The 25,851-nt window shown below is 45.2% G+C and overlaps 1 protein-coding gene and 1 long non-coding RNA gene across 15 annotated transcripts in view; one reads left to right on the forward strand and one right to left on the reverse strand.

Annotated features, from left to right (window-relative positions):
• The window catches only part of LOC115657755 (rho-related GTP-binding protein RhoG-like), a 39,990-nt gene extending 26,947 nt beyond the window's left edge, over positions 1-13,043 (forward strand). For 4 of the 14 annotated variants that reach the window (XM_030575941.1, XM_030575936.1, XM_030575929.1 and 1 more), the window contains one exon: positions 9,439-13,043. In XM_030575941.1, the coding sequence (XP_030431801.1) occupies positions 9,462-10,037 (576 nt within the window). In that variant the 5' untranslated portion in view covers positions 9,439-9,461 and the 3' untranslated portion in view covers positions 10,038-13,043. Of the gene's footprint in view, positions 1-2,190; positions 2,278-3,259; positions 3,472-4,191; positions 4,242-4,781; positions 6,024-6,743; positions 7,122-9,436 lie in introns of those variants that run through there. The other 10 variants (XM_030575931.1, XM_030575932.1, XM_030575942.1 and 7 more) reach the window with 10 other exon arrangements.
• On the reverse strand, positions 3,469-25,802 carry LOC115657758. Its single transcript, XR_004002042.1, has 3 exons — positions 24,731-25,802; positions 3,707-3,884; positions 3,469-3,540 (listed from the first exon to the last, which is right to left on the reverse strand). It is a non-coding gene; the product is annotated as an uncharacterized LOC115657758 (long non-coding RNA).
• Positions 25,803-25,851: the final 49 nt, after the last annotated feature.

A 25,851-nucleotide genomic window follows, 5' to 3' on the forward strand; every position in this document is an offset into this window, starting at 1 on the left:
TGTGGCTGATGTGGTTAGGTCCTATGACGGTGTCCCTTGAACAGCTATGTGGACAGAGTTGGCAACAGGGTTTGTTGCAAGGATAGGTTCCTGGGTTAGTGTTTCTGTTGTGTGGTGTGTAGTTGCTGGTGAATATTTGCTTCAGGATGGGGAGCTGTCTGTAAGCGAGGTCTGGCCTGTCTCCCAATTGGTAAGGCAACTGCCATCTTTTCATGTGCTGTATATTTATACCTGTCTACTATATTTTTCACTCCATGCATCTGATGAAGTGGGTTATAGCCCATGAAAGCTTTTGCCCAAATAAATTTGTTAGTCTCTAAGGTGCCACAAGGACTCCTCGTTGTTTTTGCTGATACAGACTAACACAGCTACTCCTCTGAAACTGGTTTAAAAAATAGAATTTAGAGATGTGTGTGAAAGGCTAAGTTCACTTTAGTTTTTTTTTTTTTTTAAATATAACATAGTAAACTTCCTTGGCGTTTGATTCTGCTATGCATTACATAACAATGCAGTCATCACAGTGGGATTCATGATACACATACGTGTTTGAGTTACCTGGGTAGATTTTTATGTATCAAAATTTAAGGTAACTTATATCCCGCTAATAAAAGCCTATTTTAATAAAGTACAAATAACTTTATCTAGAGAAAAAATATATTCAGGATTCTACCTCCCATGTAAAGACTGGGGGATAATTGAATAGATCACCGGGACCAGCAGGTTTTTTTAAACCAGGATCTCTTCATCTCTTGCCTGGGTTTTGTTTTTGTTTGGAACAGGAAGAGTACCTCAATTGAACATTCAAAGTTTTATGAACTAGTTAAAATGAATATACTTTGTCCCTACAGAAAATTACTATATACTTTAGTATAATCACAAAAACTATGTTTTGTGATGGTTAAGATTGCTCTAGTCCATTTTTAAAAACGGCAAAGGGTTCTTTGGCACCTTATAGACTAACAAACGTATTGGAGCATGAGCTTTCGTGGGTGAATACCCACATTTTCGGATGCACCTACGAAAGCTCATGCTCCAATACGTTTGTTAGTCTATAAGGTGCCACAGAACTCTTTGCCACTTTTACAGATCCAGACTAACACAGCTACCCCTCTGTTTTTAAAAAGGGATTATAAAAAAGTCATACTAGAAAAAAATAGTCACATGACACTCTTTAAACAGTCATAATTGCCTTTTAGTTTATCACCACAAACTGCCATAGACAATTCAAGCAGTACGCAAACTACCAAAAAACCTCTTTGTTTTGAGTGAGAGGATCAGTTACATTCTTTGTATAGGCCTTTTTTCACACCTATTGAAATGGAAATTCTGGTGCAATCTTTATAATAGAAGTGCCACCACCCCAATATAATGTACTTAACTCTACTTTCAACTATGACTCTAGGTAGCTGATCACTGATGTTTGCCACTTCAGTAATTCAACTTTTAAAATATTTTTATGATATTAAACTCTGACACTGATTCTGGCTGGCATGTTTGAATAGTTAGATGTACATGTTGCAGCAAGATCCACCTTTTTAATAGTTGTTGCAAGAATTGGGGTGTTTTAGCCTGGATTCTTGGCTAGATTCCAATTTAAATGACTTATGTCTACCTAAATTTCCTCGTTCCGTTTGATATTAAAACAAATAAACAAAAATGCTCAAAACCTACTTTTTGTTTCCCCTCCAAACCTGCTCGGTGATTTCTGGGGCAGAATTTCTACCATGCTTTGCAGAGGTGGCTATACGTTAGTTGTGAATATGTGTACAGTTTGCAAAGAATTTTGGGATCCTCCAGTTTGCCAGGCACTAACCTGAGTGAAAAGTTATTTGAGCGTCTGTTCAGATCTATTGTGTACCAAAAGTTAAGTAATTTGTATCCAGCTAATACAGAATATTAAAGTATACTAATCATGGGAGGAAAACCAGAAGACAGTATTGTGGAATCCTAGTGTAGATAAGATGTCAATGCAGATGTGATTGATAATGTCAAGGGTAAGGATAAGGGCAGAGGAGAGACTCGGAAATTTGATTAGTATGAGATTATTGATGACTTTTAGAAATGGAGTGGGGGGTTTGTCAAGGATGGAGTTGGAGGAAAAGAACTTTGCAACTTTTGTACATGTTTTAATAATTTTAACATGGTTTCAGAACTATGTTTTGTGGTGTCTTTTTTCATTTTTTGTAATAGGCAATGTAGTCACTCACTTTCTGTCTTGACTGGAAGCAGCTGATTGTCTGCAGTTTGGAGTCAAGGACTATAAGAAGTGCTTCAAAGGTATTTGGGTGGGGAGGCAGATACATGCAGCAGGTTCATTCCTGTTTAGACTTAGCAATAAAAACTCCAGCATGAAAATGTACAGTCAACTTTTGTGCCTGAAGATGAATAGCAGGAGCTTCAGGTCTGTAAAGTTCAGATTGAAAATGATGGTAATCATATGATGGCGAGAGATAGAATAGGTTGGATTTGAGGAATTCTCTGCCATCTAGCTAAGCCCCCTGCTTTAAGTCAGCATATCATAATATTTCTTAAGGGATGTGGGCGTAAAGTCTTAGGCCTTATCTACACTACAGAGTTTTGTCGACAAAAGTCATCTTTTGTCAACAAAACAATGGAGATGTACACAGTATAATTCTCCTTCCACCCACAGAACTATCCAGCTTTGCTGACAAAATAAAACCTCCTCAGTGAGAGGTGTTGAGCTTTTTGTGGCAAAGTTATATAGTCGAAGTGTCAGTGTAGACACTGGACTTGGTTATGTTGCTGTAAATTGCTTCCAGGAGGTGTCTCACAATGCCTGTCCTGGCTGCTCTGGTCAGCAGTTCGAACTCAACTGCCCTGCACCCAGGTACACAGGCATCTGAACCTCCTCCTTTAAAGGTCCAGGAATTGTTGTAATTCCACTTCCTGTTTGCTTGGCATGGAGAGCTCACATTGCATCTTTCCAGCTGATCATGGCTGCTCTATGCAGCAAACACTCTCCCGCTTGGAGCACACCTGAGTTGTTGGATCCGCTGGCTCTGTGGGGAGAGGAGGCTGTGAAGTCCCACAGTCGGATTTCTCGTGGCATGTTGGATAAGGGCTATGAACAGGGCATACATCAGTGCCATGTGAAGATAAAGGAGCTAAGGCAGGTGTACTAGAAGGCAAGGGAATCAAACCGTTGCTCTGATGCTGCATTGGAGACCTGCCATTTCTATAAGGAGCTGGACACCATCCTCGGTGATGACCCCACCTTTACCACTAAGATCCCTGTGGATACAGGGAGCGGGGGGATGGGGCAGGGGCTGCAGACAGCAGACTCAAGCCTGAGGGTGAAGTCGTGGACAAGGAGGTTGAGTTGGAGGACGAGGTGGGACAGGCAAACGGGGTCATCTGGTACCGTGGCGAGCCAGGACCTCTTCTTGACCCAGGCAGGTTTGAGCCAGCAATCCGTCTCTGATGCGCCTGATGCAGGAGAGGGGAGCTCTGGTAAGTGATTTTTTTGAGTTGATGCTGTTCGGTTATATGAGGTAGAGCTGTCCTTTGCTTTGTTATATGCTAGAAGTGGGAGAAGAGATAGAAATGTACAAGACTAGCTGTGTTTGCATGTGGTTCACATTCCCCTGTGCAGCTATGCAGTGAGGTGTAACACTGTTAATGCAAACCGAGATTTCATGGGACTCCTCTAGTGAGATCTCTAGGAAACATTTCTGGGGGTACTCACCAATCCTCTGATGAAGGTTCCTTAGCAGAGCTGCTTTGTTCTTTCCCCCATTGTAGGAAACTTTCCTGTGCCAATTGGCAATCACTTGTGCAGGGACCAAAGCAACATAGAGGTGAGCTGCATAGGGATCCTAGCCACACGCATGCATCTCAGTCCTGTAGCACGCATCCTTGCTTACCTGCAGGAGTGAGATATTGACTTCAGTGATCCCTGCCTGTGGAAAATTGATGGCAAAATTTACAGTTTTGTCCCTAGTTGCTTGCAGTGATCCTCTTAAAAAGCCTCCCAGACCCTTTGCGCCATCTTGAGTGCCCTGCCTTCCCTGACCAAACTCGCCATGTTTAGGGCATTGGCCGAGCTGTGTTCCTGCCAGAGGACAGTGAGAAACTGATTTCATATTTTAAAAGGTGCATTTTACTATAATGATTTTGAAGCTGTGAGTGCACTAACAGTCATGGTTCTATTTGTTTCTTGTGCTTGTGCAGATGTGGTCTTCAGGGGAACCCACTACATGCCGGCAGAGTGCCTCTGCCAGGTAAGGAGGCCAAGGAGGTGTAAGGAGGACATGATTTGAGATTTGCTTCAATCCTCAAATTCTGAGAAACAAGAACACAGGGTGTGAAGAGAGAATATAAGTGAAAATTATAAAATAGGCAGGACAGCAAGAAGAGCCAGGAGTGAATTTTAATGGGCCAGGAGCAGATGATAAAAGTGATGGAGGACCAAATGGAGATGTTGAAGTCTGTAATCCCATTGCAGGCAGAATGCATGCATGCTCTTCTCTCCCCCCCTTATCCCCCCCGCAGCCGAAATAGAGCTGCTTGTCATGCCCTCCCCAAACTCCTCTGACATTTCTTGCAACTTCCCAGTCCATCTCAGTACCCTGTTGACTCCACCCCTTCAGACAGTTTCCAAAATGATAGCTGGAGTTATACACAGCTATGGGAGCCTACATCAGGACACTGCCCTCCACTGTTATCTCCCTTTTCACTGAGTGTTTTCTGTGTGTTTTTAATTGGTATTTAATAAAAACATATTCTCTGAAAAATAATCAATCTTTGTCTCCTACACACAGTGGTTGCTGCTGGAATTAATACACGGTTGCAATTTGATCATTTGCTGACAACAAATCACGATCAGGAATCAAAAATTTCATGCAAGGCGGCAAGTTAACAAAGCATGGCAGAGTGCTGTATAGAAAGACACGTTGCTGGTGTTCGTTGTCAAAATGGTGCCTAAAAGGTTCCAGGATTCAAATAACCTTCTATTGTGCCCCTCTAATAGCCCTGGTATCTGGCTGCTCAAAATCAGCCACCAGGTGATCCGCATCCATGCTCCACCCCCAGGGAAACTTTTCACCCTTAGCCTCATAAGTATTATGCAGCGTACAGCAGGCTGCTATGACCATGGGAATATTTTCCTCATGTAGGTCTTATCTGCCATAAAGGCAGTGCCAGTGTGCTTTTAGTCTGCTGAAGGCACATTCTATGATCGTTATGCACCTGCTCAGCCTATTGTTGAAGTGCTCATTGCTGGTGTCCAGGTTTCCTATGTAAGGCTTCATGAGCCATGGGAGTAGAGGGCACGCTGAGTCTCCCAGGATCACTATGGGCATTTCAACATCCCCCATTGGAATCTTGTCTGGAAAGAAAGTCTCTGCTTGCAGCTTTCTGTACAGGCCAATGTTTCTGAAGATGCATGGGTCATGCACCTTCCTGGACCACCCCACATTGATGACAGTGACATGCCCACAGTGATTTACAAGCACCTGCAATACCATAGAGAAGTACTGCTTTCTATTAACGTACTCCTTTGCAAGATAGTCCAAGACCAAAATTGGGATATGCATGCCATCTATTGTCTTGCTGCAGTTCGGAAATCCTGTTGCCGCAAAGCCAGCCACTATTTCACACACATTTCCAAGAGTCCCAGTCCTTTGTAGCAGAATGCCATGCACACTTGCGATAACGCAGTCCCAACTCTGGACACCAAACTGATTCATGACTGACCGGTAGCAGTCTGTAGTTGCTGGTTTCCACAGAGTGATCGCCACATGTTTCTCCACAGAGGGGACAGCTCTCGTTTTGGTGTCTTTGCACTGCAGTGCTGGGCCAAGCTCCGCGCACAGTTCCAGGGAGGTGGCTTTCCGCATCTGAAAGTTCTGCATCCACTGCTTGTCATCCCAGACCTGCCTAACGATGCGATCCCACCACGCAGTGCTTGTTTCCCGAGCCCAAAAGCGACGGTCCACCATGTGCAGCAGCTCAGTGAATGCCAGAAGTAATCTGGTGTTGTTTCTCTCCATTGCACACAGCAGGTCAGGCACCTCAGATCCCTATTTAGATTTGGAGCTGCTCATGATATACTGCATGACCAGCCATGACGTAGTCATAACAGTGACCACAACAGTAGAGAGCAGTGCAGGATCCATCGTTTCAGACAGAGGTGACGGGCGCACTGTAAACAGGCTGTTGAAAAATGGCACTCGGAAGCCCATACAGTGATGGGACAGAAAAAGCTGCATCATGGGACGTTGAGCTGGTATCCATGATGCACTGTGATCCGCTCTGCCTTCCCACAACTCCTAGCTGCAGAAGGTGGCGAGTAGCACAGTGGGATAGCTACCCACAGTGCATTACTCTGTTGATGCTAGAGCACCAATTATGGATGCGCTCTGCTGATAGAAGGAGCGTTATGTGGACGTGCAAAAGTGATGTAATTAGAGCAGTTTTTGATTGTTGGCATAACTTGCATCGACACAACTCTGGAGTGTAGACAAGGCTTTAGTCTCTGATATCTCCAGTAGCGATTCTACAACCTGCTTTTGGAAGCTTATTTTACTGCTGAACTCTTCTTACTGTATTAGGGTTTTCCTAGTACTTAACATGAGCTTTCTTTGCTGCAGCGCATTAGTTCCTGCCTGTTCTGTCAATGATTGGTGAGAATAACCTGTTTTTGGCCTCTTTAGAAGAGTTCTTCGCGTATTCAGAGTGACATGGTAGCAGTCTATGATTGTAGTTCAAAGAATAGATTTATCAAGCTTTCCTCCTAGGTTCTATTTTCTAAACCTTTTATTGGTGTGGTCTGAATACTCTACAGTACGATGTAACTGGTGCTCAGTGAATTACTTGTTTTATAGGCAGTATTCCTACATCTTACTAGCGCATTTGCCTCATCTGCATTGAATCATATTCAGCTGAACTCCTACAGCCTTCTGTGTGTTACTACTGTTTAGGCAGCAGAGAACAAGGATAGCCTGGAGGGGGCTGAGCCATGGGATACCACAAGTGACAGAGAACATCTTGCTGTGGGGAACAAGACCCCAAATCCCTTTCTCTGCAGTCAGATCCCGCCTAAAGACTCATGTCTAGATTACCTACAAGAAATTATCTGGCTGGTTAAGGCTAGGTTGTAGGTATTGAGCTAATTTATTTTTATTTAGATAAATAATCAGAATATGTCCAATTGCCATGTGACCACTCTATTTGTATGTTGTACCTCTTTTCTTCTCCTCTGCTTCTACTGATTCTTTCTAGAGCAGAGGGTCTCAAACTGGGGAGAGGTATGGAATATATTTTGGGGGATGTGTGAGACGCTTTGGGGCAGGGGGAGGACCCTTACTGCGCACATTTTACTCACAGCAACAAATAACTAGCAAAGCTGAGTATCAGAGGGTAGCCGTGTTAGTCTGGATCTGTAAAAGCAGCAAAGAATCCTGTGGCACCTTATAGACTAACAGACGTTTTGGAGCATGAGCTTTCGTGGGTGAATACCCACTTCCTCAGATGCATGTAATGGAAATATCCAGGGGCAGGTATATATATGTGTGCTAGCAAGCAAGCTAGAGATAATGAGGCAATTCAATCAGGGAGGATGAGGCCCTGTTCTAGCAGTTGAGGTGTGAAAACCAAGAGAGGAGAAACTGGTTCTGTAATTGGCAAGCCATTCACAGTCTTTGTTCAATCCTGAGCTGATGGTGTCAAATTTGCAGATGAACTGGAGCTCAGCAGTTTCTCTTTGAAGTCTGGTCCTGAAGTTTTTTTGCTGCAGGATGGCCACCTTAAGGTCTGCTATAGTGTGGCCAGGGAGGTTGAAGTGTTCTCCTACAGGTTTTTGTATATTGCCATTCCTAATGTCTGATTTGTGTCCATTTATCCTTTTCCGTAGAGACTGTCCAGTTTGGCCGATGTACATAGCAGAGGGGCATTGCTGGCATATGATGGCGTATATTACATTGGTGGATGTGCAGGTGAATGAACCGGTGATGGTGTGGCTGATCTGGTTAGGTCCTGTGATGGTGTCGCTGGTGTAGATATGTGGGCAGAGTTGGCATCGAGGTTTGTTGCATGGATTGGTTCCTGAGCTAGAGTTATTATGGTGTGGTGTGCAGTTACTGGTGAGAATGTTTCAGGTTGGCAGGTTGTCTGTGGGCAAGGATTGGCCTGCCACCCAAGGCCTGTGAAAGTGTGGGATCATTGTCCACCACACCATAATAACTCTAGCTCAGGAACCAATCCATGCAACAAACCTCGATGCCAACTCTGCCCACATATCTACACCAGCGACACCATCACAGGACCTAACCAGATCAGCCACACCATCACCGGTTCATTCACCTGCACATCCACCAATGTAATATACACCATCATATGCCAGCAATGCCCCTCTGCTATGTACATCGGCCAAACTGGACAGTCTCTACGGAAAAGGATAAATGGACACAAATCAGACATTAGGAATGGCAATATACAAAAACCTGTAGGAGGACACTTCAACCTCCCTGGCCACACTATAGCAGACCTTAAGGTGGCCATCCTGCAGCAAAAAAACTTCAGGACCAGACTTCAAAGAGAAACTGCTGAGCTCCAGTTCATCTGCAAATTTGACACCATCAGCTCAGGATTGAACAAAGACTGTGAATGGCTTGCCAATTACAGAACCAGTTTCTCCTCTCTTGGTTTTCACACCTCAACTGCTAGAACAGGGCCTCATCCTCCCTGATTGAACTGCCTCATTATCTCTAGCTTGCTTGCTAGCACACATATATATACCTGCCCCTGGATATTTCCATTACATGCATCTGAGGAAGTGGGTATTCACCCACGAAAGCTCATGCTCCAAAACGTCTGTTAGTCTATAAGGTGCCACAGGATTCTTTGCTGCTTTTAGCAAAGCTGATTCCGCCAGACATATCAGGTCTTCAGATGACACTATGCATTTGACTCTAGATGGTGCTGTTCATTTTGATGGATTTCTGTTAAGCTTGAACAGCATTATACAAGTCATTGCCATCTGGACATTAATCTGTTTGCTACAGTGCAGTGTGCCCATTTAATTTTAAGCATTGCAATTTTACTTTTGCCCTTATTACAATGGATCATTGGCTCTGTATGAATCAATGCCTTACTGTTTTTAATATTTAGTGAGTTGCATGTTGATTTTTTTTAATTTATATGTACTTGTGGGGGGGGGATGGACATAAACTACTACAGATACAAAGAAGGGGGGCATGATCAAATAAGTTTGAGAACCACAGTTCTAGAGTGCAAACTTTTCTAGTGGTGACTGCCTCTCGTGTGTGTTTAGCATCTAGCATGCTGTGTCTACTACCAAAAATGAGTTATTAGAAATGTTGCAGGCATGGTATTAGAGAAACCTTCTGCACTTGGTGTTTTAAAATTCCTATCAATGAGTCAGCTCTTTCTGACTTTTTTGTCTCTTGTTTTTGGTAGGATTCTCCATTTCTGAGTAAAGAATGCAGACAATAAAGTGCGTAGTTGTTGGAGACGGTGCAGTGGGAAAGACCTGTCTTCTCATCAGCTACACCACCAATGCCTTTCCAGAGGAGTACATACCCACTGTGTTTGACAACTATAGTGCCCAGATGACTGTGGATGGCCGGACAGTTAGTCTAAATCTCTGGGACACTGCAGGCCAGGAGGAATATGACCGTCTGCGTACCCTCTCATACCCTCAAACCAATGTATTTGTCATCTGTTTTTCCATTGGAAGTCCCTCCTCTTATGCAAATGTTCGGCACAAATGGCACCCTGAAGTCTCTCACCATTGTCCTAATGTTCCAATCCTTTTAGTTGGCACCAAAAGGGACTTACGAAGTGATGTGGAAACAGTTAAAAAGCTGAAGGAGCAAAGCTTGGCTCCCACTACCCCACAACAGGGAACTTCACTGTCCAAACAGATTGGAGCAGTAAAATATTTGGAATGCTCAGCTCTGAACCAGGAGGGGGTACGAGAAGTGTTTGCTGAAGCTGTGCGTGCAGTTTTATACCCAGTGACAAAGAAAAACACAAAAAAGTGTGTCCTGTTGTAGTTGCTGAAGATGATGGATATTTGAAGTGAAATAAAGACTGACAGGGATCTTGGTGGGCTCCTTTCTTTTTTAATCGAAGATTTGCATCTTGCACTAACAGCTCTAAACAGAAAGGGTTTATGCAAAGTATATTCTTGCAGTTTGGTAACTGCTTCAGGGAAACTGAGACAAACCAGTTCATTCCAGACTAGTGAGAGAGTGATCAGATATCTGACCATCTTCTAAAGTTCCAGAGTCTCCAACATCTCCAGAGTTCAGTTGGCTTCCATTCTTTTCAATGGAGGAGGAGGAGGGGACTTCTTCAGAGCCAAACTTTTTTCCTTTACTAGACAAACTTCAGTTATTGGCCTTGCTGAAAGAGATGGATATTGATAATTTTGCTTTAAATGTATTTCCTGCTGCTTCTGGCCCTTTCTGACTCATCAACTTGGTCTACCAGACAAGAGTCTGGCTTTCTAATTAATGCCTTAATTTGACAACATGAAATTTGAAAACCATTTGTCTAAATTTGAAAATGCTTTCAGTAGTGAGAGACTTACAAGTAATCACATTTTTTACTATAAAGTATGAAAAGTTAATGAAAACCACTCGTTAGTCCAGTGGTTCAGACATAAGGAACTCCTGAAATGGTTTCATTAAGATCAGAAGTTGGCACCTCCTGATATGTGGAATTCTGGATAACAGCAACTCAAATAAATGATTCTGTGGTTATTTAGGAACAGAGGTGAGATGGTAACAAAATGCAGGTCTGCCATAGTTGTTTTAACTGCATTAGGGATTCTCTTCCCTCTCTAAAAAGCTATTTTAAATTCTCACAGTGGAGTTACTGTTCTCTCTTCAAACTGCTTGAGGTAATTGGGATGACATTCTCAAAGTGGATTTCCTAGTATGACATGCACATCCCCCTACCTTTTTGGAGAATTCCAGAGAGTTGGAAAGAGGCTGTTGCTCTTGAGGAATTAGTTCTCTCTCTTCCCCTACCATAATTAGCCCCTGTATCATTGCATGAGAGTTCACGGCAGATCATGTCTTGGAATTGTGTAGGTCCTATTACAAGAAGCCACGAACCATGTTTAACTATGGTTCCAGTTAAACTGTTTTTAGTGGTTGGCCAGCTATGGTAGATACAGTTACCTGGGCTAGAGCATTTTAAAAATAATTCTGCTCCCCACTCTAGCTGGTCACACATTATTATAAAGTACTTCAGCTGAAGCTCTATTTAAACACTTCAGTAACTGTTCCTACCCCTTTGTGAATAGTCATTGGCTTTTATCTTCAGAAGTCCATGTGTACTCTCAACACCTAGGATGAGCAAAAAAGCAGCAGTATGAAACCTCCGTTAAAGACTAGCCCCTGCAACTTGCAGATCTGAAATCGATGTGCTGTGTAAGATATTTTGTATTAATGTAAGGATTCTGGGACTGGGTTTTGTGTACTGAAATGAATAATCTCATTCCTTGCTTGGGTGCCACTGACTGTATTTGGGAGCAGCCTGTGTTAGTGGTTCAGATCTCAGTTTTGTACAGGTATCTCACCCATACAGAAATGTGTGTTATGCCTGCGCTATATGGATTGAGCTCTCTTTTCTCATTGCGGCAAGATGCTGGCAAGTTGGCAACTGTAGGGCTATTAGGATTCAGAGAAATATTAAATTAGCCTTGTGTTAGATGGTATTGAAGTATGAGGTGGATATGTTCCTATCTGTGCCCTAATTCCCCTCAAAGAAGAGGATGTGCCTTTCTCTCTGCCTGATGTACTGATAACTTACATTAACTACAATTCCATTATAACTGATGGCATATTACTTTAGCAAATACTACTCTAAAAGGCTAAATTACAAGGCCAAACCATCAGTCTGACTAGCTAATGAAACAATGTAGTTTACTGGGAATGACCAAATAACCATATGCCATAATGTTTGTAGAAGCCTGGAGATGCTTCCTTGTACATACCATTTTCTTTTTTGTTCTTCATAAAGTGCCATGGACTAGAACAACTTGGAGAGCTCTTGACTGTCTTCATAGTACCTCATTAACAGACTGATTTTAACATCTGATATTTCTGTGTATTTTCTGCCAAGAGGAGTAGGTATCCTTACTCCAGGGCCTGATCTCTGCAGGAATGAATTTCAAGAGTGTGCAGATATCTTGAACTTTTTTTCATTATTACAATCATTGATAATGTGTTAACAAAATCTGTAAATGGTCACTCTAAGCTTGGGATGTTGCAAATTTCTATAGTTCTTAACCTATTTTATTGTAACTCTAGTGCAGAGTTCTGGTTCCTTTTTTTTGCCTCAGTTTTGTCCATTGTCACACAAGTGGAGACTTGACTTAGCTCCCTGATCATATGGTTGGATTTGTCTATTTCCAAATAAGATCAGAACATTTCAGCACTGAGATGAGCAGTTGAAACCAGCCATATACAAGTTTTATATTTGAGTGGCTGGGAATGCAGCTGACATGACAATTCAGTCTCTCCTGTGCTATTCAGTTTTTATATCCTTGTAGCAGACTAATCATTTACATTTTTTGTCTTTGAGAGAGTTCACATTTCCCCCCTACCCCACCCCCAATTGATTTGAACAGTTCAGGAGTGCTCTGTCCAGAGGATGCTCTGAGGCGGTCTTTTTAGATGTATACTTTTAGCACTCAGATGCTCTGTTCAGTACACAACGGTAGCTATTTATATGGAATGTAAACCAGTGCTCTGCTTTTGAGTGCCAAATTTGTGACCTGTAGAATTCTTGGTGCTAACTGGGTAAATCTGAACAAGCAAATGGACCTTTCTCTTAGCAAAGGAGTTCTCTGAGCCAGTTAAAGTGGGAGGGTGAGAAGGACTCCTTTGCATGAGATGACCCTAAGATGATCTGATTGAAGTGTGGTACTGAAACATACACTGGCAACTTGATTTTATACTTAAAAGGAATTTGTATTGCAACTAATGATTTAAAATGATTTTTAAATTATGCAGAGTTAAATTGTAATAAAGCTTTCTTGATCTCTTGCTGTTTTTATTCACTCATTCCATTTTCATATTACAATTGTTCTTAATCTCTGCTGTGGAAATCTGGAGACTTGAAATACAGCAAAGCAAATTTTGAACAAATTAAGAAGTTTAATTGTTCAGTCCAGTTTTAGTGATTGTAAACTGTGTGAATCTGATGGTTCTTTACTATAAAGATGCAAGATAATTCCCATTAAAACCCTCTTTCCACATGTTAGTAACTATTATAAGTAGGGCTGGCAGCACTCCCTATATGGGGTGACACTTTGCATTAAGACTTTTTCAGTTGATTATAATCTTGCCAAACTGTACCCATTTTGTGTGAAATTTTGCATGCCAGGTGTCTGCCCCAGGTTGAATTTTTTTGGAAAATTTCAGCCAAAACTGTTCAGCTGTTTTGAGAATGAGATGAGGAAAGGTGGATTTGTTTGTTAAAATATTCTGATGACCAGTGTCCCCATGCTTTGGGCCAGAGATTTGAAATTTGGCAAGGGGTGAACTTTGTGTCAGGGATGTGCCTTTTGCCATTCCTGTGAAAATCTACTTATGTTTGGCCAAGTTATAAGCCTTTGAAAAATTGCAGTTTGCACATCCTCAGTACAGAATTAATTTTTTGCAGCTAAAATCTCTGAAGGTTCTGTCCTCTCTGGACATGCTGTATCCCTTCACAGCTGCTATGTGTGATCAGATTGCAGGTCAGCCCATGCCTGCAGTCTTGAAGAGGAGCAGCCTTTACAGGGGAAGTCTGACAACTGCTTTTGAAAGAGGTGGATGCTGGAATTGAGAGCAGTGAGAATACAGGAAACACCTGCACCTCCTGTCACTGAGCCAAACTAGAAGAGGAAGGGGAGGCAAAAGGGAGACCGGAGGGGTGGGAAAAGAGCAGGTTGAGATAAGGAGTTGGGAGAGTAGGAGGAAACTTGAGTGACTGGGCTATGGCAGGAGAGAAAAGGGGAGGCTGGGACTGCCAAATGTGTGTGCAAAGACTGGAAGCTGGTGAGGGAAATGGGGATGGTGAAAACTAATTTGGCCATCTTGTGCAGCTGCACTGATAGTGATTGTGTAATTCAAGACTTTTTTTTCCCCACATGACCTCTAATCCATACAGTGCACGAGCTCAACCTTCTGTGGGAATGAACTGGGATTATGTATCAAAGGAGGATGTTGCCTGGAGGATGCTACTTCATCTGTTACAGAAGATGGAAGGTATATATTATTTGTAGTACTGGGATAGGGGATAACAGGAAGAGAATGGATGGCCTTCTAGTTAAGGCAGTTGAATACCACCTTGGAAAACTGATTGATTTATATTCCTGCCTCTGCTATAATGTAGAGTTCCTAATGTTAGGCAAATCATTTTAAACCAAACTTTTCACAGGGGGTCATTAATTGCTTCCTGAATGCTATGACAGGATACTTTGAGCTCTGATTTGCAGGAATGCTGAACTTACAACTATAACTGAAGTCACTGGGAGCTTTGCTAAAGTACTATGCAAAACTGGTTGCTAGTTATCCTGTATTAGGAACCTAAAATTATCAACATCATATCTGCTATGCTTTAGTTTCCAATCTGTAAAATGGGGATACTACTATCCTTCCACTCCACAGATGAAGTTAACGAGGCTATGTCTACTGTGACAAAGTTCCTCCTCTACCTTGGTGGGTCCTGCGCTTATTGGCAGATTTGCTTGCCTCACAGATTCACCCGTTGGGTCAGGAAACAGCCCTTCTCCTCTGGTAGAAGCCATAGTCCAGGTCAATTCCTCCTGTGTTTGATCAGGAGTTGGGAGGTTTGGGGGGAAATCGGGCTCGCCCTCTACTCTTGGTTCCAGCCCAGGGCCCTGTGGAGTGCAGCTGTCTAGAGTGCCTCCTGGTACAGTTGCATGACAGCTACAACTCCTTGGGCTGCTTCCCCATGGCCGCCTCCCAACACCTTTGTCCTCACCACCGGACCTTCCTTCTGATGTCTGATAATGCTTGTACTTCTCAGTCCTCCAGCAGTTTGCCTGCTCGCTCTCAGCTTCTTGCACGCCTCTTGCTCCCAGTTGCATGCACACACTTCCTCTCCTCTGGCCTGACTGGAGTGAGCCCTTTTATAGCATCAGAGGGGCCTTAATGAGTCCGGTGCTTAACTGCCTTGCTTGACTAATGCGGTTTTAGGATGCATCAGGCGAGGTATTTCCAGCAAAGATAAGGAGGTGTTAGTACCGTTATACAAGGCATTGGTGAGACCCCACCTGGAATACTGTGTGCAATTCTGGTCTCCCATGTTTAAGAAGGATGAATTCAAACTGGAACAGGTTCAGAGATGGGCTACTAGGATGATCCGAGGAATGGAAAACCTGTCATATGAAAGGATACTCAAAGAGCTTGGCTTGTTTAGTCTAGCCAAAAGAAGGCTGAGAGGGGATATGCTTGCTCTTTATAAATATATCAGAGGGATTAACATTAGGGAGGGAGAGGAATTATTTAAGCTTAGTACCAATGTAGATACAAGAACAAATGGGTATAAACTGGACACTAGGAAGTTTAGTCTTGAAATTAGACAAAGGTTTCTAACCATTATAGGAGTGAAGTTCTGGAACAGCCTTCCAAGGGGAGTAGTGGGGGGCAAAAGACATATCTGGCTTTAAGATTAAGCTTGATAAGTTTATGGAAGGGATGGCATGATGGGATAGCCTTATTTTGGCAATTGATCTTTGATTATCAGCAGATAAGTCTGCCCAGTGGTCGGTGATGGGATGTTGGATGGGATGGGATCTGAGTTACTGCAGAGAATTCTTTTCTGAGTGCTGGCTGGTGAGTCTTGCCCACATGCTAAGGGTTTAGCTGATTGCCATATTTGGGGTCGGGAAGGAATTTTCCTCCGGGGCAGATTGGCAGAGGCCCTGGAGTTTTTTCGCCTTCCCCTGCAGTGTGGGGCATGGGTCACTTGCTGGTGGATTCTCTGCAGCTTGAGGTCTTCAAACCACAATTTGAAGACTTCAATAACTGAGACATAGGTTAGGGGTTTGTTATAGAAGTGGATGGGTAGGGTTTTGTGGCCTGCTTTGTGCAGGGGGTCGGACTAGATGATCGCATTGGTCCCTTCTGACCCTAGAATCTATGAGTCTATGAGACTCTTGGCAGGTTAATTGGAGTCGGGTGTTCTCATTAGCCTGGGGCAGCCCCTGCTTTGGTCACTCAGGGAACAGAAAACTGATTATCCAGTGGCCAGTATATCTCCCTTCTACTATTCTGCTGTTCCCAACTGACTTGGGTCTTTCACATTACACTATGGACCTTATAGCTGGACAGATGTTCTGCTACAGCTGTGCTGCTATAGATGTCCCCTGTGTAGCTGCTCTTTGCCAACAGGAAAGAACTGTCTTTCTGACATAATTAAACCACCCCCAATGAGCAGGGTTAGCTGTATGGACAGGAGAGTGTCTCCTGCTGACCGCACTGTCCATACCAGAAACCTAGGTTGGTCAGGGATTCTCCCCACCTCCCCCCGCCACATCCTTGACTGACAAAAGTGGTAGTGTAGTCAGTTTCTGATTATGAAGCATGCAGATGCTGATCTCCTTTGTAAAATACTTTTAAGAGCTGGTGAAAGAACCAGCTACTAGTAGTATAAATGCCACAGAAAAGCTCAGAAGGAAACTAACTACTTCAGAGCAGGAAATACGATGAGGGGTCTGTGTGTGCTACATCTCGAACAATTAGGATAAAACAAAATGTTGACTACTGCTCACTAGGTGTGCACTAAATGAGGCAGGAGTCCTGTGAAATAATATATAATTAAAGACTATCACAATGCATACATGTAAGGGTGGCGAATTAAGGTTGTATAAGCAATACTCTGCATTTTCTAACTTTGAATGCTTGATATTGCAAACACACAGCACTGCTATATTGCAATTAGGGCTGTGGATTAATCGCAGTTAACTCGTGATTAATTCAAAAAATATCACAATTAAAAAGTTATTAATCACACTGTTAAACAATAGACTACCAATTGAAATCTATTAAATAATTTTGGATTCTTTCCTACATTTTCAAATATATTGATTTCAATTACAACACTACAAAGTGTACAGTGCTCACTTTATATTATTTTTGATTACTAATATTTGCACTGTAAAAATAAAAGAAATAGTATTTTTCAATTCACCTCATACTAGTAGTGTAGTGCAATCTCTTTATCATGAAAGTGCAACTTACAAATTTAGATTTTTGTTATATAACTGGACTCAAAAACAAAACAATGTCAAACTTTAAAGCCTAAAAGTCCACTCGATCCTACTTCTTGTTCAGCCAATCGCTAAGACAAACAAGTTTGTTTACATTTATGGAAGATAATGTTACCACCTCTTAATTACAATGTCTCCTTAAAGTGAGAACAGATGTTCACATAGCACTGTTGTAGCTTGTGTCGCAAGATAATTATGTGCCAGATGTGCTAAAGATTCATATGCCTCTTCATGCTTCGGCCATCATTCCAGAGGACATGCTTCCATGCAGATGATGCTCGTTAAAAGTGTTAATTCAATTTGTGACTGAACTCCTTAGGGAAGAATTGTGTATCTCCTATTCTGTTTTACCCAGATTCTGCCATATATTTAAAGTTATAGCAGTATCAGATGATGACCCAGCACATCTTGTTCATTTAAGAACACTTTCACCGCAAATTTGACAAAATGCAAAGATTTCAATGTGAGATTTCTAAAGATAGCTACAGCACTCAACCTAAGATTTAAGAATCCGAAGTGCCTTCCAAAATCTGAGAAGGATGAGGTGTGGAGCATGCTTTTGTGTCTTAAAAGAGCAACATTCTGATGCGGAAACTACAGAACACAAACTACCAAAAAAGAAAATCAGCCTTCTGCTGGTGGCATCTGACTCAGATGATGAAAATGAACATGTCAGTCTACTCTGATTTGGATTGTTACCAAGCAGAACCTGTAATCAGAATATCCTCTGGAATGGTGGTTGAAGCATGAAGGAACATATGCATCTTTAGCACATCTGGCATGTAAATATCTTGCGACACTGGCTACAGCAGTGCCATGCAAATGCCTGTTCTAATTTTCAGGTGTCATTGTAAATAGGAAGCGGGCAGCATTATCTTCTGTAAATGTAAGCAAACTTGTTTGTCTGAGCTATCGGCTGAACAAGAAGTAGGACTGAGTTGACTTGTAGGCTCCATAGTTTTACATTGTTTTTATTTTTGAATGCAGTTATTTTTTGTACATAATTCTACAGTTGTAAGTTCAACTTTCATGATAAAAAGATTGCACTACAGTACTTGTATTAGGTGACTTGAAAAATGCTATTTTGTTTTTTACAGTGCAAATATTTGTAATAAAAATAGCACTGTACACTTTGTATTCTGTTGTGATTGAAATCAGTATATTTGAAAATGTAAAAAACAATAAAATACTCTTTATTTAAATATTTTTTGATAAGTGTAATTAATTGTGGTTATTTTTTAAATTGTGTGATTGCGATTGATTTTTTTTTAACTGCTTGAGAGCTCTAATTGTAATGCCCCTGGGAAGTAAGTAGGTATTAGCTATCGCATTGTACAGAGGAGGACACTTTCTCGTAGAGAAGGTAAGGCTCTGCTGTTGAGAGGTACCGAGCCCTTACAGCTTTAGCTGCAATCAGTAGCAGGTGTGGGCACCTAGTGAATGTTGTTTTTCAGAAGTCTGAATGGGGGGTGGTAGCATGAGCGTGCCTGAGAGCTGGAACTAGAGCCCTGTCGGGCCAGGCACAGAGGCTCCCCGCGGCCAGCCGGCCTTGCCTGGGATCTGAGCCTCCACATGGCTGGCTCCTAGCTGGGGCTGAGGCTATGGGTATGCACTACGAAATTAGATCGATTTAATGGAGGTCAATTTTTATAAATTGATTTTTATAGTCGATTGTGTATGTCCCCACTAAGCGCATTAAGTTGGTGGAGTGCATCCTCACTACCACAGCTAGCATCGACTCAACGGAGCAGTGCACTGTGGGAAGCTATCCCACAGTTCCCGCAGTCTCCGCTGCCCATTGGAATTCTGGGTTAAGCTCCCAATGCCTGATGGGGCAAAAGCATTGTCACAGGTGGTTTCGGGTACATGTCATCAGTCTCCCTTTCCTCTGAAAGCAACTGCAGACAATCATTTTGTGCCTTTTTTCCTGGGTTACTGTGACAGAGCAGGGGAGTTACATTTGGGATGAGAAGAAATCTACCTGCGCTGTAATCTGAGCCAGGAGCAGGGTTTGGAGAATTCACACCTTCCTGGGAGACTGAACAAGGAGAGGAGAGAGAGGGGAGGGCGGAGGGAGCTGCTGCAGGGATTTTTGGTTTCAGTTTTGGGCTGGGTGGTGCAGCACAGGGAACCCCAAGCTGGGATCTAAGCTCCCTGAACCCTCAGAAGGACTTGATTGAGGGGTCCTGGTTGTGCCTACAAGCTCTGCTGTAGACTGAGCTGTGTAATAAATCCTACTGTCCAATAAACCTTATGCTTTACTGGCTGGCTGAGAGTCACTGTGAGTCCCAGGAAGAGGGGTGCAGGGCCCTGACTCCCCCATACTCTGAGACAACTAGTGGCAAAGGTGGGATCTACTGCACCCCGTGGACGGCACTTCCTGCAGTAAGTGACTGGGGACCAGTAAAACGAAAGGGGACTGACGGGGACCAGGTGGGCTGAAGAGACAGAGACGGTTCCAGGAGGCGATTAGCCCCTGGGGGTGTGTGACCAGACAGAACGACTTTGCAGTAAAAGGGTCCCCCGGGGGGTTACAGGAGCAGTCCCAGGGGCGAACAAGTCTGCAGCTCGACCTTGGCAGAGAGGGGGTGACCTGAAGAAGGGCTGGTGCATGAAGGATCTCCCTGGAACCGGTGGGAAACTGAGAGCACAGGCCGGCAAGTGGTCAGCAGGAAGATGTATGCTAAACACCTTAAGAAAGACCTGGTGGAGCTGTGCAGGCAGAGGGGGCTGCGCATTGGGAGATCCACCAAAGAACAGCTAATTGCCCAGCTGGAGGAGAAGGATCGCTTGGGTGAACCGAGCCCTGTCCCTGAGGCAAGCTGCCTGGTGGATGCAGCGTGGGCCCCAGGGCCTGACATGGCGGGGAGGGGCCAGACTGCTGCCGAGGACATCCCAAGACCCTGCCTACCTATACCTAGGGGAGGGGTTAGGGGAAGCCCAGTGAATACCGATGGCATCCTGACCCTGGCAGCCAGCAGGCGATCATCCCGGCGGAGCTCCCCGTCCCTGGAACGGATGCGGCTGGAATATGATAGGGAGGCGCTCGAGTTAAGGAGGCAAGAACTGAAGCAGGAGTGGGAGGAACGAGAAAAACAGCGCCAGCGTGAGGAGAACCAGCGCCAGCGTGAGCTGGAGGAGAAGGAGAACCAGCATCAGCATGAGGTGGAACTCGCCCAGTGAGGAGCAGCAGGACCCCGGCTGCGGTGAGTGAGGGGGGACCCAAGACTACAAAGAGCTTTGATAAGTGCTTCCTGGCCCAGCATAAGGAGGGGGAGGACATAGATACCTTCCTGACGGCCTTTGAGAATGCCTGCGAGCTGCACAGGGTTGACCCTGCAGACAGGCTCCAGTTTCTCACCCCCTTACTGGACTCCACAGCCGTGGAGGTGTACAGCCGAATGGAAGGGGTGGAGACAGGGGACTATGAACTGTTCAAAAAGGCCCTGCTCTGCGAGTTTGGGCTGACTCCTGAGATGTACCGGAAAAGGTTCTGGAGTCAGCGTAAAACCCGTGAGGTCACATACCCCTGCGCCCGGTTGACCAGTTGTAGGTATGCCTGCAAGTGGACAGCTGGGGCCCAAGCTAAAGAGGACCTGCTTGACCTATTCTTACTGAAGCACCTGTATGAGCAGTGCCCATCTGACCTGAGGCGATGGTTGATGGACCAGAAGCCGGAGAATCCGCAGCACGCAGGCCAGCTGGCCGACGAGTTTGTGAAAAAGTCAGGCAGGGGATAATAGGGAGGAGTCTCAAAGGAGAAGGCCTGTCTCAACGGAGAGAGAGAGTCACCATGGGACCTCCCAGCAGGAGCCTATGGAGAACCCCTGCCAAAGGGGAACATTTAGCGTCAGGTCCATCCGACCCACTCGAGGGGACCCACGGGACATGGGCTGCTATCACTGTGGCCAACGAGGCCACATACGGGCCCAGTGCCCCAAGCTCAGGGACAGACTGAGCAGACACAACCCACAGAGGGTTGACTGGGTAAAGACCCATTGGATGAGGGGCAGCATTCCCAGGAAAGGGGGGCTGGCAGTGTACCATTTGCAAAAGAGGGAGGAGGGCCCCAGGTCAGCTTCTCTGAGGGACTGGATGCTTCAGATTCAGGACTATGACATGGATGTGGTCCATGTGAAGGGAAGTGCCAACCTGATAGCAGACACGTTGTCCCGGAGAGGGGGCCCTGAACTTCCCCAGGTCACTGGTCAGAGTGACCCCGCTCAGTTCAGTCTCAAAGAGAGAGAGACGTGACGGAGCAGGGAGCAGGATCAGGGGAGTTACATTTGGGATGAGAAGAAATCTACCTGTGCTGTAACCTGAGCCAGGAGGGGGGTTGGGAGAATTCACACCTGCCTGGGAGACTGAACAAGGAGAGGAGAGAGAGGGGAGGGCGGAGAGAGCTGCTGCAAGGATTTTTGGTTTCAGTTTTGGGCTGGGTGGTGCAGCACAGGGAACCTCAAGCTGGGATCTAAGCTCCCTGAACCCCCAGAAGGACTTGATTGAGGGGTCCTGGTTGTGCCTACAAGCTCTGCTGTAGACTGAGTTCCTACTGTCCAATAAACCTTCTATTTTATTGGCTGGCTGAGACTCACTGTGAATCCCAGGAAGAGGGGTGCAGAGCCCATACTCCCTCATACCCATGCAGACGCCATAGCACGGCAAACATGGAGCCTGCTCAGCTCACCACTGCTGTTGCAAGCATTGTAAACATATCACGCATTATACTGCACTATGTGCAGAACCTGGCTAAGAGATGGTAGCAAGAGGACAATTGTGAGGAGGACATGGACACAGACGTTCCTGATAGCACAGGATGTGGCAATTGGGACATCATGGCAGCAATGGGGCTGGCTGATACAGTGGAACGCCGATTCTGGACCTAGCAAACAACCACATACTGGTGGGACCGCATAGTGTTGCAGGTGTGGGATGATTCTCAGTGGCTGCAAAACTTTCCTGGAACTCTGTGTGTTGCTTTCCCCACCCTGAAGTACAGGAATACCAAGATGAGAGCTGCCCTGACAGTTGAGAAGCGAGTGGCGATAGCCCTGTGGAAGCTTACAACGCCTGACTGCTACCAGTCAGTCAGGAAACAATTTGGAGTGGGCAAATCTACTGTGGGAACTGCTGGGATTCAAGTAGCCAGTGCAATCACTGATGTTCTTGCTATCAAGCGTAGTGATTCTGGGAAATGTGCAGGTCATAGTGGATGGCTTTGCTGCAATGGGTTTCCCTAACTGTGGTGGGGTAATAGATGGAATGCATATCCTTACCTTGGCACCAGACCACCTTACCAAACAGTACATAAACCACAAGGGGTACTTCTCAATGGTGCTTCAAGCACTGGTGGATCACAAGGGATGTTTCACTGAAATCAACGTGGGATAGCTGGGAAAGGTGCATGACACTTGCATCTTTAGGAACTCGGGGCTGTTTGAGCAGCTGCAAGAAGGGACTTACTTCCCAGACCAGAAAATTACGGTTGGGGATGTTGAAATGCCAGCCTACCCCTTGCACCCCTGGCTCATGAAGCCATACACAGGCAACCTAGACTGTAGTAAGGAGCAGTTCAACTACAGGCTGAGAAAGTGCAGAATGGTGGTAGAATGTGCCTTTGGACGTTTAAAAGCTTGCTGGCACTGTTTGCTGACTAGGTTAGACCTCAGTGCAACCAGTATTCCCATTGTTATTACTGTGTGCTCCATAATATCTGTGAGAGTAAGGGAGAGACGTTTATTGGAGGGTGGGAGGCTGAGGCAAATTGCCTGGCTGCCAATTTTGAACAGACACACACCAGGGTGATTAGAAGAGCACAGGTAGGCGAGCTGCATATCAGAGAGGCTTTGAAAATCAGTTTAATGACTGTCCGGACTATGGTGTGACAGTTATGTGTGTTTCATCATGATGCAAACCCACCCCCTTTGTTGATTTTAATTCCCTGTAAGCCAACCACCCTCCCTGCTTCGATCACAGCTGGCAAAGAAATAAAGTCACTATTGTTTTAAAACCATGCATTCTTTCTTTATTAATTAAAAAAAAAAAAGGGCTATAACTAAGGTAGACTGTGTGAGGGAGAAGGGAAGGACAAGGCCATCTTGCTTATTATAGCCACACTACAAATCAAAACTGTTTGAATAACAGTCTTCTGTTGCTTGGGCCATCCTCTGGAGTGCAGTGGCTGGGTGCCCGGAGTCTCTCCCCCACCCCCTGCATTCTTGGGTGTCCGGGTGAGGAGGATATGGAACTTGGGGAGGAGGCCAGGCAGATGCACAGTGAATGCAATGGCGGTCTGTGCTCTTGTTGGCTTTCCTGTAGCTCCATCAGGTGCCTGAGCATGTCTGTTTGCTCCCCCATTAGCCTCAGCATTGCATCCTGCCTCTTCTCATCGTGCTCACTTAATGCTTTCCTGGACTTTGCCACTGAATGCCTTCATGCATTCAGCTGTGCCCTATCAGTGCAGGAGGACTGCATGAGCTTGGAAAACAATCGTGAGTGGGTTTTTTTGCCTTCTAATCTGCGATAACCTCAGAGATGGAGATGATAGGGGGAGCATAGAAACATTTGCACCTCTGGGGTGATAATAAGGGGGAGTAAAATTTAAGATTATACATTTCTGAGAACCAAAGGAAGACTTTCACAGTGAATCAAGCAATTCACAGCAGAAACATGCTTTAGGTACAAGGTAGCATTTGCCTTTTATATCGGGCGCCTGCCGGTATGGTGACACGTCACTCTCAGCTGGACAACACAATTAGGTTTCCAGGCAGCCATGGTAAGCCAAAGGGTACATGGGTTTGGCTTCTAATGCCTTCATAACATGTGGGAATGTTTTCAAACTGCAGCACCCTCCTTTCCCATAGCAAGCAATGCCAGTTGGGTTTGCCATTTAAAAGGAGGGGCTGCAATTTTCGGGTGGATGTGCAGCACACACCTCCCCCACCACCTCTCCACGTGGCTATTTGGGATGATCCCCTCCCCCTGCCATGTGGCTATTCTCAGGGATGATCACTTTTAGCCAAGCGCAAACAGCCCAGCAAGAACAGGGTCCTTTTACTGTTCCCTTACAAAAATTCCCCTATTTCAACTGGTGACCATGAATAATATTACTCTCCTGAGGCTAACACACAAAGATATAGACCGAATGTTGCTTGAATGCAACCAAAACCCAGGACCATTTGTTGCCATGCTTTGTGCTGCAATGATTCCAGACTACTAGCTAGGTGTGGTAAAGTGTCCTACTGTGGAGCCCTCCCCAGAAACCTTCTGCAAAGGCTCCAGGAGAGCTTCATGGAGATGTCCTTGGTGGATTCCTGCTCCATCCCCAGATACGTTAACAGACTTTGCCAGTAGCTATACTGGCTGTGAATGCATCCCCAGTCTTCAGGGCGAATCAAACATTAAACACTATTGCTTTTAAACCCTGTACTGTAGATACACCTGTGCACTCACCAGAGGCGCCTTCTCCGCCTTCAGGGTCACGGATCTAGCCTTGGGAGGGTATTGGTGCCAGGGTGATGAAAAGGTCCTGGCTGCTGGGGAGAGTGGATTCACTACTTGCCTGCTGCACATTCTCCTCCTCCTCCACGTTATGTGAGACTCCCCTCTCGCAGGTGTCCACGGACAGTGGGGAAGTAGTGGCAGGGGCCCGCCCTACAATGCCATGCAGCTGATCACAGAAACTGCATGCATGGAGCTCTGACCTGGAGTGACCGTTTGTCTCCTTTGTCTTTTGGTAGGCTTGCCTGAGCTCCTTGACTTTCACGTGGAACTGCTGTGTCCCCCTGTTGTAGCCTCTGTCCATCATACCCTGTGCAATTTTGGCACATATATTAGCACTTCTTTTTGATCAGAGTTCTGCCTGCACATATTCTTCTCTCCATACAGCAATCAGATCCAGTGTCTCTCATTTGCTCCAGGGTGGAGCTCGTTTGCGATTCTGGGGAGACTGCATGGTCACCTGTGTTGCTAGCTCCCCATGCTGACCAAACAGGAAATGAAATTCAAAAGTTCCCCAGGGCTTTTCCTATGTCCCTGGCTAGTGCATCAGAGTTGAAAGCACAGTCCAGCACGGTCACACTGGTGCACTCTGGGATAGCTCCTGGAGGCCAATAATGTTGATTTGCATCCGCACTAGCCCAGATTCGACCCACGAAGGTCAATTTTAGAGCTACTCCCCTCGCCGGGGAGGAGTACAGAAGCCGATTTTAAGAGCCCTTTAGGGCGACGGAACGAGGTTACTCGTGCAGACACATTCATTATAAACTCGACCTAACCAGGGCTACGTCTACACTGCCGTGGTAAATCGACCTACGCTGCGCAACTCCAGCTGCCTGACTAGGTGGCTGCCACGTACCTTAGCGTTAGCGCGGGGTCGATGGGAGAAAATCTCCCTCCTCTGGTCGGGGGAGAGCACCGGGGCGGCCGCCGGTGAGGCGCTCGCAGAGCGTCGACCTTTGGCCGGGTGGCATCTGTCTCCCAGCAGCGCCGGCCCCGCCCTTCCACTCCGAGGAGGACGCTCTCGCCGCTCGCGCGTTGTCGATGGTGCGTTCCGGGGCGTGACCCGGCGGCGC

This window comes from Gopherus evgoodei, chromosome 9 (assembly GCF_007399415.2).
Source record: "Gopherus evgoodei ecotype Sinaloan lineage chromosome 9, rGopEvg1_v1.p, whole genome shotgun sequence".
Classification (NCBI taxonomy): Eukaryota; Metazoa; Chordata; order Testudines; family Testudinidae; genus Gopherus; species Gopherus evgoodei.